Source organism: Furipterus horrens, unplaced genomic scaffold (assembly GCF_987537825.1).
Source record: "Furipterus horrens unplaced genomic scaffold, mFurHor1.1.pri manual_scaffold_3, whole genome shotgun sequence".
NCBI lineage: Eukaryota > Metazoa > Chordata > Mammalia > Chiroptera > Furipteridae > Furipterus > Furipterus horrens.
The window spans coordinates 62978811-62998508 of NW_028327173.1; the positions used below are offsets into that span (position 1 = coordinate 62978811).

The following is a 19698-nucleotide window of genomic DNA, read 5'->3' on the forward strand; positions in this document are numbered from 1 at the left end:
CTTTGCCATCAATCTCCTTGCCTTCTTCTCAAAGGGTGAAATCCCATACACTTTTCATTATCTATCTCATACTTAATTCCTCCAGGAAACCTTCTCTGCCCTCCCAAAATAATCTCTCCCACTACCCTTGTCTCCGCCATCCATTGACCCTACCTCTCGTGTGGCACCTTCAAACTGTATTGTATGTGTCAGTCTTTCTCACTTACTAAAATCTGACTTCCAGGCAGGGACTAGGCTTTATTTATCTTGTTTATGTCAAAGTTAGGGCATAAAACAGACATGCAAAAATACTGGTTGAGTGCTAGACAGACACCAGACCTTATTTATCTTATTTACTTCAAAGTTAACAGTCTCTAAAGGATAAAATAGACATTCAAAAATATTTGTTGAGTGAATGGGTGTATAAACTTTCACATGGATACATTCAGGTATTTCTTTAATTGCACACACAATTTTACTAACTGTTCTCTACGAAAGTGATCTCTTTATAAAATGTTTTTTTCAATTTATCACTCGACTTTCTTAAAACTAAAAGAAATTTAATCAACAGAAACATAAACTGCATAAAAATTCTACAGTTCATTCAGTACCTGAGTACCTATGAACAGTTTTTCCCATGAAAGCCAATTGTTACTCTAAATAGTGGTCTCAGAAATAAATATGTGTCCATGTATATCCCTGGGTGGGCATATACAGGGTTGGAAAAAGTAGGTTTACAGTTGTCCATATGAAAAATAATACAATAATTAACAAATAATAATCCAAGAATAAACTGTTTCACATACTCACAACTGGAAACTGACTTTTGCCTGACCCTGTCTACATGTGGTCTACATGTATATGTGTGCACACATGCTCCTACTACAGTGCCTGGCACATATTAGATGCTCAATAACCAGTGTATGAACACACACAGGCACACATGGCAATAATGCAACAAATCAGTTCCTGAAAGGTTTAGCTGAAAATAAATAAGTACATATTGAATAAAAAGTAAAAAGAACCCTGCAATAGTGGAAACCAAGGTTCTGATCCATCTCTTCTCTGCTATTAACTATTTGACTTCATGCAAGACATCCTCTGATCTTCAGTTACCTCCCTTACGAAGTGCAGGAATAGAATCAGAGAACTTTTAAAACCCTCCAACTCTAAAATTCTATCCCTTTTATCAAAATATCATTTCAAATGAATGTGACTGTGTGAAAGATAACACCATAATATCCAAAATGTAAATTTCTAACAGCTCTATTACAAGAAAATAAAGATTACTTGGTCATATTTCTTGCTAAGAAATCTTTCCTACAGATCTCCCCCATTCCTGGAAAATGGTTGATCCTCTGGAAAATAAAAAGATAAACATTAATATTCTCATTGACTTCATGAACATTTATTTATATTATAATACAGTTACCACCATCCTTTAAGTTTTCATGTCTTAATAAAATGACAATTATTCATGTAAAATATTTAAATTAAATGATCTATAATGAATTAAAGAATCTATAGTAATCAGAGAATAAAATTGTACAATTTTAAAGGAATCAGAAAAGGGTGTTCATATAGACATTAAAGTTATAATTGCCTGTGATGAATAACTGGTAATTCATTGTCAAAATTACTTGGCATTCTAGATTTACTATATTCATACAGAGAAATGCTGCAGAAAAACTGATTAAAATGGACTTTTTTGTCCCTCCAATAAAATCTGTATTACCATCCAAAATAACAGATGAAGAATCATACAAAAATATCAATTGTCTAAAATTCCATGCATTTGACTTTTTAAATTTAAGTTTGCATCAAATCCTAAAAATAAAAGAATGAAGCCAATATATAACTGACATCACAAGGTATTTCCACATCATGATCTCTCTATGCAATCATTCCGCATCACTCATCTTTAAGCATAATACAAAACACCAATCTAGGGACAGTTTTCTTCTATCAATTCTTTCTTAAAGATGGAAAGATGTTAAAGTTACATCTGAAAGGATGCAGGCTTCATGTTGAATCAGTACAACTAGAGAGCAACAAAACAGGCTATTCGGGTAAGTCAGGACTGAAGTTTAATATGTCAACATAGTAAGAACCCTAGCTAAGGAAAAGTATAAGGGAATTCATATAACTTTCCTAATGGCCCATAATTGGTCATGATTAATTCCCCACCTGGTAATTTTGCAGCTCTGCAATCTTCTCCTGCTGAACTGCAGAATCACACCATATAAGGTTACTTGTTTCATCCTCATCTGGAGTTTTCATAAATCCCATTTCATCTATTACTAAACGAACTGCAATAAATGATTAAGTTAAACCAAAATTAAAACTTTAGCTCGAAGTGCTTCATTGGGAAAATATCCATTAGTTATAGCATAACCACATTTTGAGTTACAACAATTTATCAAGGGCCAAATTATACTCAACTGTAATTGAGAACTGTTTCTAGGCTACACCCAAAATCCTTAGTTTCGGTCCTCTGTGATTTAACAGGTACACAACGTTGTTAAAAGGGTGAATGATTATTCATGGCACAAGGAAAACATATGACAGCACCTCTGTCAGGAAAATGTATTTTCCTGGCCTTTTCCTGACCTTGGGCTAGGCACAAAAGGGAAAAGGGAAAACAGCCCCTGATCATTATATCATTAGACCTGAGCTATTTTTTCTACCTCCCTAGTTCAAATTATCTTTAGCAGTTAAAATCAAGTCAGTACGTTGACTAAGGATACAAAATAATAAGGCAGAGTTCACTGCACATATTTGAAAACTGGCTCTCTTATCTGTCCCAAACTCTACAATCTTACTGAAAGAGAATTTATGCTCAGAGGAAAGCTTGCTTTTTAGTATAAACTATGGATTCTTCTCTGATTTAGACATCATAATTGACATGTTAATATTTTTCTTCCAATAAATTTCAGGTTCAATCTTATCCACAACAAAGATAAGCAAAATACTTAGGATAAACTTTGGGTTCCAACAAAATCCTAAGATTTTGTGTAACTATATAGCAGTGCTTTGGTATTTTATTTTTAAATGTTTTACTGGTATCCAGTGTGTGAAGAGAAATGGTAAACAGCAGTCAACTGTCTGAATTATTTGGCTTGAGTATGAAACTGAGGAGCAAACACCTGCTGGTCTCAAGTCTTGGGGACTCATGTGTGTTTCTTGGCTGAGGGAAAAAGAAAGAGCACTTTTCATGCAGTAGTGCCTAGAACACAGGCACAAAAGAGGACAGTGATTGGAGGTGGAGGAGGTCAGGAAGGGGATTGTTGAGCTGAAGTTGCTGTGTTCCATCAGAGGCTCAGTAAAACTTGGGGTTGTTCTGAAGGCCCAGGTGACAATGGACAAGAATTGGGAAAAGGGCTGTTTCTCTCTTGTCTGTCACAAGCCACCAAGCAGCCCTGGCATCCTGAGGGCTCAGGAGCTGCTGTGCCACCCAGAATTCATAGGGAGGGCAACGGCAATAGCGCCACAGCCTGGGAGACTCCTTTAATTGGCTCACTCGCCAAAAGCAACAATGAGGTCAGAACAGCAGCTCAGGAGCCAACCTGTTCTTGAGTACGTGAGATACATTGTCTGGGCCTCTCAGAAATAACTGGCAAGGACTTGATGAGAGAAATGGAACCAGAATCAATATGAAGAATACTAAAGGAACTCCGGCCCACTGAACACTTCCTAGGGAACTGAGAGAGAACTGCACTTAAACACTCTCCTTTAACTCAAGGTACCTTATGAACCCCACAAGAACCTTAAAAACGAAAGGATCCTAAGTTAACACCACCCATCTATCACTTTTTCAATGTCACCTTACTCTTGTTTTTCACTCTGGAAAACAGGCTGCAAATAAACCCTGAACCTTTCACATCTCACCCACTCGCACCAACCTGCGTAAAATCTTTTCCTCTGAGGAACACTTGTTGGAACAGAACGGTGATTTTGCACCAACGTGCTGCGGCACACCAGTGTGATGCAAGAATTGTTAAAACATGCAACATCTTACTGTTAAGTCAGGGGCATTGACTTCTTTTCCCTCCAATTGTAGGGAAGAAAAAAAAAAAAAACAACCACCAACAGCAGCCAACACGACAACAGCTGTCTAGTGCAAATGAATCAAAATTAACCTACTTCTTTGGTCATATCAACCAAAAACTAACATATTTTTGGTGTGCCACAGAATTTTAGTAATTCGTAAAGGTATGCCATGAAATGAAAAAGACTGAAAATCGCTAGAATAGAGTACTGGAGTACATCAATTCCACTGAAATATTTCATTGGTTGTTGATGAGCTTTGATGAATTACCATAAATAAAAATGAGATTCTCAAAAATTAATAAGGGTAAAGAAATTAACATCCTTGCAGTTCCTATGATTTTTCTCAACTCCTTTAATGCAAAATAATTAAGAAAATAGGAATATTATTTGAGTACTTGGTACTGATAATGAGTCTTGCAATGCTAGGCAAAAGTATCTTAATTTCAAGAGTTAATTTCTCTTATCTGTTCCCTACACTGTAGATACTCTTTACACATAAATATTAGAATTTCTTTAATAAATACCAACAGAATCTTCAAAAATTTTCTTTAAAAAGAAAGAAATATGTCTTTATTCTTTAAGTCAGGTTCTTGTTTAATAAAAGTCTCAAATTTTACACTGTTCATTTTATAGTTAACATTTTAATCTGTTTAATGCATATATTATTTTATCCTTGATTTTAACACTAAGTTTAATCAAAATCATCACATTAATAACTAAAGTTTTTAGTTTATACTCATGTTTTATTTGATTATTGACATGTTAAAATGTCGCAAAATTTTTTATAGAAGACATTTAAAAATACATGACATAAAAAATGGTATCTCTCTGAACTTCTACATTGTTTTCAACATCAAATTAGTTTTGCCAACAAGTATGGAAATCTCATGATTCTGAGGAGACCTACCAATTTCAAACTTTGTCCCAGCAACATTTGCTGTAATTATTCCCTTCTTTTTCTTCTTTCTGACTTTCCTTTTCATAGTGCTTTGATAAGGCAATTCTGTATTCAGATCCAGGGGAGAGGGTCCCTGAATAACTTTGAAAGAAATGTAAACCAACAAAATATCATTGAAATAACAAAAACTCCATACCAGAGAACACAAATGCCCTCCCCCAAAGTGGAAAATTTTAAGTTCTGGTTCTTAAGAGTCCCCGATCAATTTTTAATTCTCAGAAGTAATTAGCAGTGGTGATCTATATTTATATTTCGTTATGTGATTAAGTCAGCCTGCTTACCTCTTTCTTGAGGCAGAGATGGCATTGTCGCTTGTGCCGATGAGCAAGCAGTGTGCGCTCTGTACCAGGCTCTCAGGCACTCTGGTCAGCCTGCAAGAGGCTAAGTAGGATATGGCTCCAAAGCGCTGCAAGTTCCTATCATATTATCTTGGTGGAATACTCAGATTTCAGGTGCCCTGAAAGTTATGGGATAAGAAGATACCTGTAGGGATTTTAAAACAGAGTCATTTAGAAAAGAGCTTTTTATGAACTATTTTGATGTCTGCCAATACTATTCTTTTTAAAAGTCAAGTAAAAAAATGCAAGTTAATATAATCAATTAACACATTAATTTATTAAATCTTATGCTAAATGCCGATGATGGCCCCCTGTCCTAAAAAGTTCAGTTTAGATGAGAAGGTTTTATTTAAGTCATGTGTCATATTTACATACAATAACAACACTCACTACCATTTACTGAGAACTTCCTAATGTAGGCCACTGACACCACTTAATCTTTCAACAAAACTATGAGATGGAAGCTTTTATCCCAGTCTTATAAATAAATTGAGCACAGAAAGGAGAAATCTTTACAAAGAAAGAAAGTGACAAAGTAGAGATTAAAATTAGTATCTCTCTGATACGCAGGCCAGTGGGACCCAGTACAACCTTTAATCCAATGCCATGGACTTAACTGCTTTTAAAATGAAACAGTGAAAGAAGTGCCAGGTAGAGGTCATATGCTGACAGAATGCAGAGAAAAGTGATTCGTTTCTATGGTGTGTGTGTGTGATGGGGAGGAGGGGCATTTGAATTGTGCCTTTAAAAAAGAGAACAATTGTGAGAGGCAGAAAATAGGAGGAGTTGTTACAATGATGATCTTATTTGGGCACACGAAGGAACGAAATAACCATTTTTTAATGAGTGAATTTATTTGATTTGGCTACACCCCAACATAACTTACATTACACTTCATTTTATTTTCATTATGTATATATGCACATTGGTATTTATGCCCTTATTATATACTCTACTGCCTAGTCTATACTACCAACTTTCTAATTTCTCCCTTCATATTGTAAGAACCTTAGAGTTCTTGTAACATGTCTCTAAACATAATGAAAAGGTATAAAACCTATCATGATAAACAAAGGCTTGTATCAGTACCTCTATCAGGAGAGTATAAAGTTTATGATAAATTCAGAAATATTCAGAAATTCAGCTACATAAAATACGATTCATATACATCACCCCAAATAGTCATTATTAATAAGATTTATTATTTTTTAAATGTTGAGCTTAATTTGTTCTCAGGTACCATTTTTACTAGAATAATTATCTAGAATTCAATCTCAAAACTATAGAAAGATTATTTATTACAGACCAACTGTGGGCAGGAATTGTGTTAAGAATCTAAACTATTTTACTTCATTAACAAACCTACAACTTAAGTATCATTTCCCCCAACTTTCCAGATATGAAAACTAAGGCTAAATAAATGAATCAAGGTAACACAGCATATAAATAGAAATCATAGGCTTTGAACCCAATTCTGATTATCCTATCCATATAGTCACTAAGCTCCACTAATTTCAGACACCATACTAATATGTCATATAGATGTAAAAGAAGTTTGCAACCCTACCGCTATACATACTACAAGTATGGGTGTATTCTGGGAATTCACAGTACTTCAAAACAAACAGTGAAATGATAGAAAATATCCCTAACCTGATCTGAACTCCCAATTCCAAGCTGGAAATAGACTAGATTTATTTTCTGAAAAAAGCAAGAAATACTCTAAAAATCAGATTGATTTATTTTTGGAAGCTCTCTGATGCCCCAGGGAGGTAACTATTTAAGTTTAACAAGTCCTTGTCCAACATCTTGTTACTGGAGTAAACAAAGATCCTCTTATGGTAACAGAGTACTTATTACATTGAAAGTAGGTGACAAAGTCAACAAGGGTTTGAGAACAATGTTTGCCCAACTCCACTAACAATAAATTAGAATTTGTTATAGGCTCTAAAAACAGATTTGTTAATTTCTGACTTAAATAATGAGCCAAAGGACTTTGATTTGTACTGAGCTCAAAAGAAAAACTATTATCCCTTCCACCATCCACACAAGAATTTAAAGGCCTTAAAATTAATTCTATCCATATACTCATATATGCTTTAATTCCATTTATGGTTTGGTGAATAGCAATAAAAGTGGTTTAGTGAAGTCGAGGACTTGATTCTACCATCGCAATTCTAATCATTTCACTTTATTCTAAGTAAGAGATTTGAGATGGCAGATTGATCACACCACTCAGATAAGCCATGGTCACCTACTTTCTCAAAGCGGAAAGTGTGATTCAGTTACTTCTGAAATACTTTAAACCAATGTCTTCTTAAGCTTGGCTGCAAAGTTGAATCACCTGATGAGGTTTTAAAAATCCTGATGCTGAGGCCACAACCCTGACGCAGGTGGGGCCCAGGCATCAGCATTTTTAAAGCTCTAAATGATTCTAATATGCAGCCAAGGTCGACAAACTCTGCTGTAAGCACGTTACGGTACTGAAGCAAATATACACACATAAAATTATAAGAAGCTAAAGAAGAAAACTCTTGTAATTATATTTTTAAAAGGTCAAATAGGTTGAAATCATCTATAAAAATTGTTATGTTTAGTTCAACTAAACAAACTAGGAAAAAATATTAGGGGATCAACAGACACTAATTCCTAAAACAAAGAAACAATATTATAAAGAAACTATTTCCAAAAGGAATCAATCTTCCAAAATTTTAGACAGATGGTAAATTTGAATGTACAACTTCAAGTGCTACCATGCAAAACAATAGCTATACCAGACTGAAAGAACAACAGAGTATTCTGGGGCACACTTCTCAGGTATTCCCTCTGAATTTCTACTCATCAGTTAAAATCCAGATAAATTTCGACTTTTTCATATCTCCCTCGCCTGGTCTATCATAGAGACTCTTATCTGCACCCTTTTCACCTGCCAACCACAACCCTAGAGGTAAGCGCCATGAAGACAGTGGTTTTCTTCTACCATGTTCACTCCTCTGTGCACAGAGGCCAGAACAGTGTCTGACGCCGGGCTCAATAAGCACCTGAACATGAATTTAAAAATCAATGAATTAATTAATTAATGATAACTAAGAATAAGAAGGGGTGGTCATGGAGCTCTGAGAAACAAACATGTGTCATTTACAATATATTACTTTTACATTTTTAAGTGAAAAAAATTAAAGCACATAAAAGTTCACATTTGGAGAAAATGATAGAAGAATATATGCAGAGTAGTTGGGGCCCACTGTGGTTGGGGGCAGCGCTAAGGGAGACGATTGTATGCACACCCTTTAGTGCTTTGTGCCTACATAGAGGAAACAAATTCAAAAGGTTAAATATGTGTGATAAAAGTTTGTGTCAATATTATGATGTTAATAACAAAGACCATCAAATTTTGTATTTCATTTAGATCAAAGTATAATACGGTAGAAAAAACACTGAACAAGAAGTCATTTCAAATTATTATTCCTTACTCTGCATTTACCATCTAGTTGATTTAATTTCTTAATACACAAAAGGAAAAGTTGATTCTTTCTAGCCCTAAAGTCTAAGATGCCAGCCTATAAGGATAGCATTGTTGATGTTTTTGATGACAAGTAGAAGACAAGACATCTTTTGTGGAAATCAAATGAGGGAAACTGACCTATCCCGACAATCCCCCAAAATGCCCTGGTGAATACTATATATGGGCTTTCTGAAATATTTGTGGAGTTCTGTGTGCCATAGGTTACTAAAATAATCAGAATCGAGGCTAGATTGAAATATGTAAAATTACATTAAATAAAAATGTAACAAAAGCTGTTTCTATGGTGATGAGGTGAAAGAAAAGAGAACCAATATAAACCAGTACCTACTATGTGCTAAGCATTTTGACATAACTTTGTGTATTTAGTCTACCCAATAAGTATCCCAGTACATTTTATTCCAATTTTACAGACAGAAACATCTAGGCTCTGTGGTAAAAATAACTTGCCCAAAGTCACACCTAATAAGGTGACAGTGGTGCGGCTTGTTTCTAGAGCCAGTGGTCCTTCCCACTTATTATGCTACCTTCAAAATTCAGTCTTTAAACATGATATATTGAAAACTTAACAAAGAAGTTTAATTCTGCTTGACTGGAACTATTTTATAAGCTATGGAATGAGAGCAAGAGAATCCAACTGTGATTTAAAATGTAATTGAGATCACAAAGTTGGATCAGGTTTAATCTCTCTTCTTGTAACACCTAGGCAATCCATATCCAGACTGTGTTTCTGTTTCTCCTTCATGAAGGTACTACATGAAAGGTCAACAAATACTATTATGTATCAGACTCTGTTTCAGTGAAAAAATGGATAAAAATGTCCTTCTTTGTGGCATTTTCATTTTGGTAGAGATAGAGATAAATAGTAACAGTAAACATATTAAATAAGTAAATTAAAGAAAATGCTAAATCCTGTGGAGGGGAAATAAGAGCTTGTTAGGAGATTAGGAGTTTGGGAGGAAAGGAAGAAGGGTTGCCATTTTAAATATTGTATACAATATACAAATAGGCATCATGGGGAAGGTGACATTTCAAGAAAGGCAGTAACTTGTTATCACATGTAAAGTTGATAAAAATATGAGGTCTGTCCGGAAAAAGTCTAGCCATTGTTAATATAACAAGAACGGTTTCCACAACATCAATGTAACCTGGCACCAAGGAGAGTGGACTGGAATGTTCATGTGTGAACAAGGACGACTTCACTGTACTAGTCAGTCGGGGCAATAGACACTGTTAAGTGAGCCTGTGTACTGTGTGGCTGTCGCATTCAAAATGATTGAGCAACTAGAGCAACAAATCTGCATCACATTTTGCATTAAGTTTGAAAATTCCTCCACAAAACTATTCAGATGATTCAGAAGGCTTTCAGGGACAATGCAATGAATGCAGTGCAAATAAAAGTGTGGCACAAACACTTCAATGATGGTCATCTCAAGAATCTGTTGAATGAAAGTGGTCCATGTTCTGGGAGGCCTGCAACAAGCAGAACACCCGAGAATGCTGATCGTGTATGGGCTGCAATCAACAAAGATCGGTGACTGACAGTCCGAGAACAAGAAGCTGACCAGGGATTCCAAAAACTACTACTCCCGAGATTTTAACACAGGATCTTGGCATGAAATGTGTCATGGCAAAATTTGTTCCATGGCTTTTGCTACCAGAGCAGAAGGAACATAGTGAGGCAGTTGCTAATAATGCTAGGAGAACTGTGTGAGGTCCCAAGGAGCCTACTTTGAAGGGGACTGAGGCCTCATTGTCCTACATACAACATTTCTTGTATCTTGTATCTTCTTCAGTAAGTGTCTCTATTTTTCATAGTACATGGCTGGATACTTTCTGGACATACCTCGCATATTACATGTATATGCACATGTGGGCATGTAAACATATGTGAATGGAAACACGTATGAGTAGGAGGGAATGGGAAAACATACTACTATCTGTGGTACTAAAAATCTTTAAACCCTCCAACATTACTTTTTCTTAAATCCTAGTTTTCTATATACTGTATTTATTTTCTACATTCATTTTTATATTACTGTTTACCCTGACGAGAAGTAGGATGGAAATGTTTCACAAAGTATGTATACACTTTTGACAGTGTGTCCATCTTCTGAAGTGGGGAGAGGAGGCAGGAGATCTCAACCCCTCTTTCCACCCGTGTCTCAGGACTGACGTTAGATTTGCACACATTCCTGAAGACGCCTTGCTAAGCGCCCAGGACCACGCTTGGGGCATCTAGCTCACCGCACCACACCCACTTCCACACTTGCTCTCCTATTGCATGACTTTTTAGTCCCCAAAACCCATCAAAAAAAATCTTTATTGGTCAATACAGACTACATCTTGCTGCAATAATGAACAACCCTCAAATATCAAGAGCTTAAAACAACTAAGGTCTAGTTCTTGGTCATGCTGCACACCCACTGAAGACTAGCAGGTGCTCACATATTATAACCACACAGGGGCCCAAGCTGTCAGAGCAGGCATCATCTAACAATTACCTATCACTGGGCCAGGGGGAAAGCAAGCTTTGGAGGATCTCATACAGGCAAATCATGACACACAAAATTTCTGCTCATAATTCAATGGCCTGAAGCAGCCACATGACCCCAACCAACCAGAGTTAGGAACTGCAATCATATCAAAGGACCAGTGGAGGAAAAAAGCCAGCAACACGAACAACCACCACAGACTCCAGTCTTGATTACTCCCTATTTTAACCTAGCTCTCCCTGCTAGACACTATTGTCTCGTTCTCTATTTATAGCATTCTCTACTGCCTGGAAAAAAAATAGCTGAAAAAAAATATCTATACTGCATCCACTCTACCCCTTGGCCATACAGAGTGGATGATTAAACTTTTCTGTCCAGAGCTGCTATGTATTGAAATAACTATGGTGTGGAAGAGGAATAAAAAAGGATGAAAAGGAAGAGGAAGATGGGGTTGACATACTATGTGCCAGGCACCCTTTAGGTTTTTCCATATAAAACTCTGATCCTCACAATCCTATAAGGCTGTGTAATCACTAGCCCCATTGACAGTCATTTTATTTTTTTTATCATTTTTTATTGTTTTTCTATTACACTTGTCCCACTTTTTCTACCATTGCTTCCCCCCGACAGTCATTTAAAAAAAGAGGTATAATGAACAATGATATTAAGATACAATTAGAATATTTTTAAATGATAAGAATTCTGCAAATTTGCCTCAAGACAATCCTCTTTTAGACTCCTAAACTGTAATTATCTGTTGAAAGATGTTCTTACTACTTCCAAAAAAATCAAAAATTAAATAACTATAGCAAAGAACCTTTTAATTTGGGGGGAACCACTCTCCATACACATATGTTATCTGCAGAGAGGTTACTGTAAGTAGCAGTCAGAAATGTATTACTCATGAAAATTATTAAAATTAGGCAGTTGATATTTTTATGTGCAATAAGTAATATTTCCGAACATGAATAATATTTTGTCCATTTTTGTGCTATAATGCATCATTAAATTTCAGTTCTTGGTCCCCAAACCAAATTTGATATACTCTTTCTATTTTCAAAGAAATGATGCTTTTTCTTACATGACAGCAAGAATATGAAAGCGAATGAAACATGTGCTACTTTTTAAACATTAAAGTTTGAAGTGCTTCTTGTTTTGAATATTATTAGCATTGAATTTAATGTGAGCCCAAGACCAGCAGCTTCTTAAATTTTAATATGCATACTAATCACCTAGGAATATGATTAAACTTCAGATTCTGACTCATTAGGTCTTGGGTGGGGCCTGAGCGGGCGCATTTCTAACACGTTCCCAGGTGTTCTTCTGGTCCACAGACCCCGCTTTGGGCAGTGAGGTTCTAGATGACCACAGTGTTGAATATTATGCTGATACAAATGTTTTCACTTAAAGCCCTTCCTTATAACATGTAAAAACTATAAAACAGTTATAAATTCATGTGAGTCATATGAAAGTATATCTTATTATTAAAGGGGCCCATGAGTCAAAATAATAAAATAGGTTGGGAAATGTTGGCCTAAAGCTGTAATTCTCAAAGTGTGGTCCCAGGAACAGCAGAATCAGCATCACCTGCAAACATAGTAGAAATGAATATTCTCAGGTCTAATCCCAGATCTTCTGAATTAGAAATTTAGGGGTGAGGCCCATCAACTGACAAGCCCTTTGGGTGATTCTGAAGCAGGCTACAGTTTGAGAACCACTGAACTAGAGGGACAAGGGCTAGTGACATGCAAACCCCCAGAAAGTGGGGGACACCCCTACTGGAGTCTATCCCCTCCTCACTGGTCTTCTGGAACACAGTCATGAGGATGACAGAAATCACTCAGTCAAGCAACAAGAGGAGAAGAAAGCATTTGCCGGGGAAAGCTTTGAGCCCCTGGAAAGGAAGAAATTTGCTACAAAGGATCTCACTTGCTACTGCAGACAGCCCTGCTAAATTAGGTGAGGTTTTGCTAATCTAGAAAGACAGACCCACTGCTTGAGTCCACAACCTGCTACCAGTGCTGAGCAAACAAGATAACTATTTTAAAGATAAGCAATCTACCAAAAATTATTATCAGCAACCACAAAGAATACTATACAATCTACTCCCAAGTACTGGGCAGGAGCATGGGAGCTAATCTGAAATATGGGAGAGGATGCAAATGAACATCAATAGAGGGTAAACACATTATGCTACACTCACACAATGGTGGAAACAAATGAACTAGGCCTGCATGACAAAAACACGAACAATGCAGATCAAAATGTACTGGGGAATACATACAACAGTATATCATTTACATAAAATGTTAAATAGTATAAAATTCATGATATACATTGAGGTAGAGATAACATGTAGATCTCAGAACTTAAAAAGTACGAGGAACAACATACATGGGAATGATAAACATCAAGTCCAATACCTCCTAAGCAAAACGGGGAGAACGACAATCCTGTTCTACAGAGTGTGGCTACCTGTGTTCTATACATACTGAAGATATAATTCTTTTGTGTGTGTGTGCCATTATTCATCTTCTCCTTCATCTTCCTCTCCTTCTTCCGCTTCATCATCATCTTCATCTTCTTCACCTTCATCCTCATCCCCTTCTTCATTAATATCTTCCAATCCTTCTTATTCTTATTCTTCATCATCTTCTCCTTCCCACTCTTGATCATACATATCAGGGACCATATAGTGCTGTAATGGTTTTGGCCAAATACCATCTTTGGTGACTTCCCTAACTCATCTGCACCTGCATCAGAATGGTCAATTCCTCCTGCCCTGCTGCCCCTTCTTGCTGGCTTTATTCTGCGTTTGACTTGAAGGTTTCGTCAAATCCTTTCCAGGTTTCCATTTGATTTCATTGGATTTTGAAGATGGATCACCACTCTCATTCAGATGAAATTCTTTGGAGAGAAGTTTACTTTCAAAGTGAGGATTTTCATCAAAATAAAAATCTATTCTGTAACCTGATTTAATATCTTCAAACTCTGTCACTTTAACCCTTGTCAAATAATGCAATGCCCCTCATCCTCTTCCCCAAGCAGTGCAGACACCTGTGGATGGCTGACAAATGTTACCCCAAAATTTGGGCTTTTGGTGATCAATTCTGACCTATTCTGAAAAAATAATTGTCAGAGTTTGTTATACTTCTGTTCTACTTTCAAAATCTCCTCTCTGGCTTATTCATCAAGTCTGTCTATCTCAGTTTGTACTTCATCAACATGTTCAATTGCTTCTTGCTGTCATTTTTCTTCCTTTAGCAAGTCCTGAGAGGTAGACTCCTTCTCTGGCTTGGGGCAGGCAGAGGTCTCAGTTTCTTCCTTTGGGATGGGAGCAAAGACTGGAATTTGGGGGCCATGCTATGAGGTAAGTCAGAGAATCAGACTGAAGGGAGGCTGCACAGCTGGAGAACACCCTGAGACTGAAGATGCAATTCTTAACATAAAGCATGAGTATACCTTTGTCATGTTTATTCTTTCAAAATAAATGGAAGAAGTAAAACAGCCAAAATACTTTTGTTTGAACCATTATATGTCTCCTTGGAAGTATTGTGTTCTAAGTCACACTGTTGGAAACCTAAGTCCAATCCAACTGAGAGGCATCTGAGGTCACTGAAGGACTTAAAGAGGAGTAACATAACCCACATTATTTTTTGATAGATTACACCAGCAGTTATTGTGGGGACCGGATAAGAGAGGGGCAGGAGTGGAGACAGGGGGTCTTAAGAGGGTGTTGCAAAAGGGCAGGAGAGATGGTAAGAGGTTGATTATGGGTAGAAGGAACAGATGGAGGGAGGTAGAATACTGCCAAGTACAGAATAGCAACAGAACTTGTTGATCAAGAAGGAAAAAGTAAGCTCGGATGATGTGCAGATTTCCTGCTTAGGAGAAATGGGTAGAATGTGGCACCATCCATCCATTCAGAGGTCTGCAGGAAGAAGAGCTACTTTGGAGGGTAAGATGACTTGAGTTTTGTACTTGCAGAAAAGGATAGATGAGGGGGAAAAAACAGAAAATAAGACAATAAAATTAGTGATTGAAAAGAAAACCTCTACTTTTATAAATAAAATGCTTTTAAATACAGAAAGATCCTTTCGAAACTACAACTGCTCCTATTTCTGTGCTCTCTGCCAAGAAATGACAATAGAGTTTCAAAATGCCAGCTGCCTGGCTGGGAAACAAGTGGCGTCACCCACACAACTGTCATAACAGGAAAAGGGCAGCACCATTCACTGTGTGCACGAATGAAAAGGGTCTTTAGAGAAGCTACTTACCCCCTGAACACTTCTGTCCCTCTTTCTCAGACTGCGTATATTCTCAAGAGCTAGATCTATAGTGTGCTGAAGACTTAAAAAAAACAAAATTTGACCAATCACTTCTAAAAACCTGACAGGGAGCCAAATGTGACATTTTGTAAAAATAAACAGAACTGTTTATTAATTTCAGTAACAATTAACATTGACCTTAAGCAACAGAGTAATGTACTGCTTATTTATTTTTCAAATTGCTTTAGCTTGATTAGTATTTGCTTAGTGTTGATGGTTAAATTATAGCATTCCTACAAAATGTCCACCAAGCTCTGTGGAATGTCTTGTCTTTGGACTTTAGCCTAGTATGACCTGAAAAAGTAGAGATTAATAAAGAAGTAGTGATAAAACAGCATACCTTGAAGGCATTTTCCCCCTATTAATAATTGTATTTTCAGTATTTGGAATAACGAAAAAGGCAATAGTCTACTCAATAAATGAACTAAATAAAGTTCAAAGCAAGTAACAGCTATAATTAAGTTACTAACGCAACAGAAGACAAGGTGAGTTCAGTGTAGCTACCAAATTCTTACTTAACTAAGTAGAGTTAAAAGCCCATCTGAGTAAATTTCTCCTAGAATATAATCTTGCAGTTCTACATAATTCTCCAATAGCCTAAAAACTATCTCTTGCTCCCTAGGAATAATATATATTATCAGTTAACTTTTGTATACATCACTCACTTTGAAATGTCTGTGGACCTCTTCTCATTCCTTCACTCTGCAAAGAGCTGCGCCCAATCTAAGACAGGTGAATCTCATCCTCAAAACACCCAATCTATGCTGGACTACACAGACTTCTCTTGTTCTGAGATATAAAGTTGGAATTTAAGGTCCTTTGGACCCAAATCTCCAACACTTCTAGTAATCTAGATCACAGGTGGAAGAGAGAAACTAAAGGAAGCAGAGAATTTCTAAAATATTCAGTTCTCTGTTCTCTGCCAGAAAATGCACAATAGATATCAAAATGTGCAGCTGGTGAACAAATGACATCACTGGAATGTCATCTGATGCCGGCATTTATAGTTTTAAATGTCCAAAACTTAACTCTTTAACTTCTGCTGCAAACCTGGCACTCTTCTTCTGTTCCTGATCTTGGAAAAGGGCAGTGGTACACAGCCAAACATGCAAGAGACAGATAAATTAGAATCATCTCTAACTCTTCCTTTGACAACCTTGTTTGATATTCACTCAATGCACACCTTGTTACCAATTTTAGGGTATGTAGTAGTTCTATTATTTAGATTACCATCTACTTCTAAAATGAGTTTTAACTCTTACATGTATCAAATTCACTGAGTTTTAAATAAGCCACCTATGACATTCATATCAGTTAATAATTGAACACATGTTGAAAAACTAGTAGCTACCTACATAATAGCCATTCACTAGTTCTTCCTTACTGATAAAACATATATTGTGTTAGTATTGGGGGTAGCATTATGCCTAGCTAAATAACTACATTTCCCACAATTCCTTACAGGTATATATACCTATGTTACCAAGTTATTGCCAGTGATGTGTAAGTGAAAGTTGTTAAGCATAACTTCTTAGTAAAACATGTTAGAAGTGAGGTAGTGAATGCAGGAGCTGCAGCAATTCAAAGTGACCTTGGTTTTGTCATAGCAATGCTACATCAGTCTTGGACTACCTACGTCCAGAGAACATAAGCCTCCATACAGTTAAACCACTGTTATTTGAAGTTTGTTACCATCAGCTAACTGTGCCTTCTAATGGATATCCTACTCAGTAGAAATTACTGTTTTAGTTTCTGAAAAAGATATACCAGCCTAAATTCAAAGTCACTGGCACAATGACTTCGGGCATTTATCATTTTTTGCCACAGCCCACACTCGCTCATTTTTGGTGAACAATAATCTGAATTTCCTCTGGCAAAGCACTACTCCCTTGCTCTCATTTCATGTGCTTTGGATGGGGTTCGTGCTGATCCCAGTTCCAGGGCTGGGCAAATAACTGAGATCGAAAGTGATCATAGACTCCCATCTCCGTGACCATGGAATTGGTTCAGAGAGGAACAAGGGATGCAACTAACACCAGCAAGAGTCAAGCCCAGAACTCTAGTCAGACTCTTAAAGGAGATAGGTTCTCTTTCGAGATGAATTTGAGGATATATACCTACATTGCAGGTCCTTGTCTTGCCTCTACAGAGCCTGAGGGGAAGTCAACATGAAGGAGGCAAAAGAGAGATAAGAGGTTCCTGAACTTTTCAGTCGCATAGATTTTTTTTGCCTACACCAGGCTCCTAACCAATACAAATAACAATAAACTTAGGCTCCATTATTTTGTTTTAAAATACAGAAAATTACTTCAAAATGTAAGTCGTCGTCAGCAGCCGTCCGTCTCGAGAGACGATGGTGTAGCTTCTTAAGAGTCTATCTGCACCGCCGAGAATGGCTGTGCAGTCCGACTCGGGAGTGACACAGTATCTGTCTCCTCCCGTGTTGAATCAACATCTTGCGATGACGCTGGAGTGTCCTCTCCAGTGAAGCTGAAGCTACAGAGCCTGGGCAGGGTGATATGGAGGGTCTGCTGTTGCCCATGCAGCAGACCCCCCCTCTCTTCGCAGCTGAAGGGTCCAAGGGAAAGACGGAGTCAATACAGCTTGGTTTCAGGTGCGCCCCAGGAGTTGCCGGTGTTGACTACAACGTCAAACCGCCTTAGGGACTCCGGCTCCGGATTTTCTGTCGGGGTTTACTCCCTTAGCCTTTCCCCTGAAGAGGTATGCCGCAAGGCAGCGGAGGTTTTTTGGAGTCAGAGTTTTCCTTCTCTGATGTGCCCTGACTGGAAGATCGAACCAGCGACACTTAGCTCGCAGGCTGACGCTCAATCCACTGAGCCAAACCAGCCAGGGGGACTTCAAAATGACCTTGCATAAAATGCCACAATTCAGGTGAAGTAAGGAGGTTTCCTTGCATGTTTCCTCCAGGAGACAACTGACTCCTAGGCAGCAGTTTTAAAATTTCTTTTAATTTGACCCCTGGCTGCTGTGGCTCAGTGGATTGAGTGTTGGCCTGTGAGCCAAGTGTCGTTGGTTCGATTCCCAGTCAGGGCACATGACTAGGTTGCACACCAGGTCCCCAGTTGGGGGCACAAGTGAGAAGCAACCACACAGTGATGTTTCTCTCCCTCTCTTTCTCCTTTCCCCTCTCTCTTAAAAAATAAATAAATAAATAAATAAAATTTTTTAAAAATTTCTTTTAATTTGTATATTCTTCAATTTCAAACACAAAGCCTAAAATATAGGAGCTAACCTTCTGAGCTACCATATCAGAGAGTTATGGTTCTTTAGGAGGTTTTTGAACTTGAAATAAAAAATTTTCAGTAGTATTAATTTCTAGAATCAGACCACAATTTTCAAATACCTCTAAATTAAATCCCAGTAAAAGCAGGTCATGATCTGAGAATCATGCATTCAAAGATTACAGAATCCACAAGGAGAGAAAAATACACAGGCCTAATATGTATCATGTTCTGCATGCCTCCACCAACTAAGCTGTCTGCCGGTGGGTTTTCAAGAGGGAAAAAAAGAACCATGAGGCTATTCTGTTTCTAAATCATTGAACTAGGTGTAAAGTGAATTTCCAAGATCAACTATTGGGAAAAAAAAATACTACTAACCTTTATCTAACAGGGCCATTATTAATAAAACTAATTAACTTAACAATATTTTGATAATTTAGCTCATTTTAAAACAAGAATCTTTCCCAAAAAGCATTCCAGACCTGTAAAAGCACTACATCTGTCTGGCACCACAATCCTAGCTGTGAAACCATTCCTTTTATAGAAATGCAAAACAAAAGAACTATTTTTGTCGTTAATTCTGACAAACAGTAATGGTATGTAGAATAGAATTGGTGACTGAAGTTAACTAGTGCACAGTATTAAGACATCCACAGATACTACACTCTCAAATGATATAAACTGTTTTTTTTAATTCCTCTTTCTTCTCTTGACCTCTAGCTTCCCTCTCAGAGTAAATACAACGATGTATCACAAATCTGTTGAAAAGTTTAGCAATCACTTCA

The 19698-nt window shown here is 37.1% G+C and overlaps 1 protein-coding gene and 1 pseudogene across 1 annotated transcript in view; both read right to left on the reverse strand.

The window, feature by feature from the left end:
• Positions 1-19698, reverse strand: part of TTLL7 (tubulin tyrosine ligase like 7) — a 126951-nt gene that overhangs the window by 87888 nt on the left and 19365 nt on the right. The window contains exons 2-5 of the mRNA XM_090271692.1: positions 5269-5470; positions 4937-5068; positions 2167-2288; positions 1270-1337 (exon numbers count right to left, since the gene is read on the reverse strand). Of these exons, the coding sequence (XP_090127818.1) occupies positions 1270-1337; positions 2167-2288; positions 4937-5068; positions 5269-5293 (347 nt within the window). The 5' untranslated portion in view covers positions 5294-5470. The remainder of the gene's footprint in view (positions 1-1269; positions 1338-2166; positions 2289-4936; positions 5069-5268; positions 5471-19698) is intronic.
• Positions 13868-14705, reverse strand: LOC150015169 (protein SET-like; annotated as a pseudogene).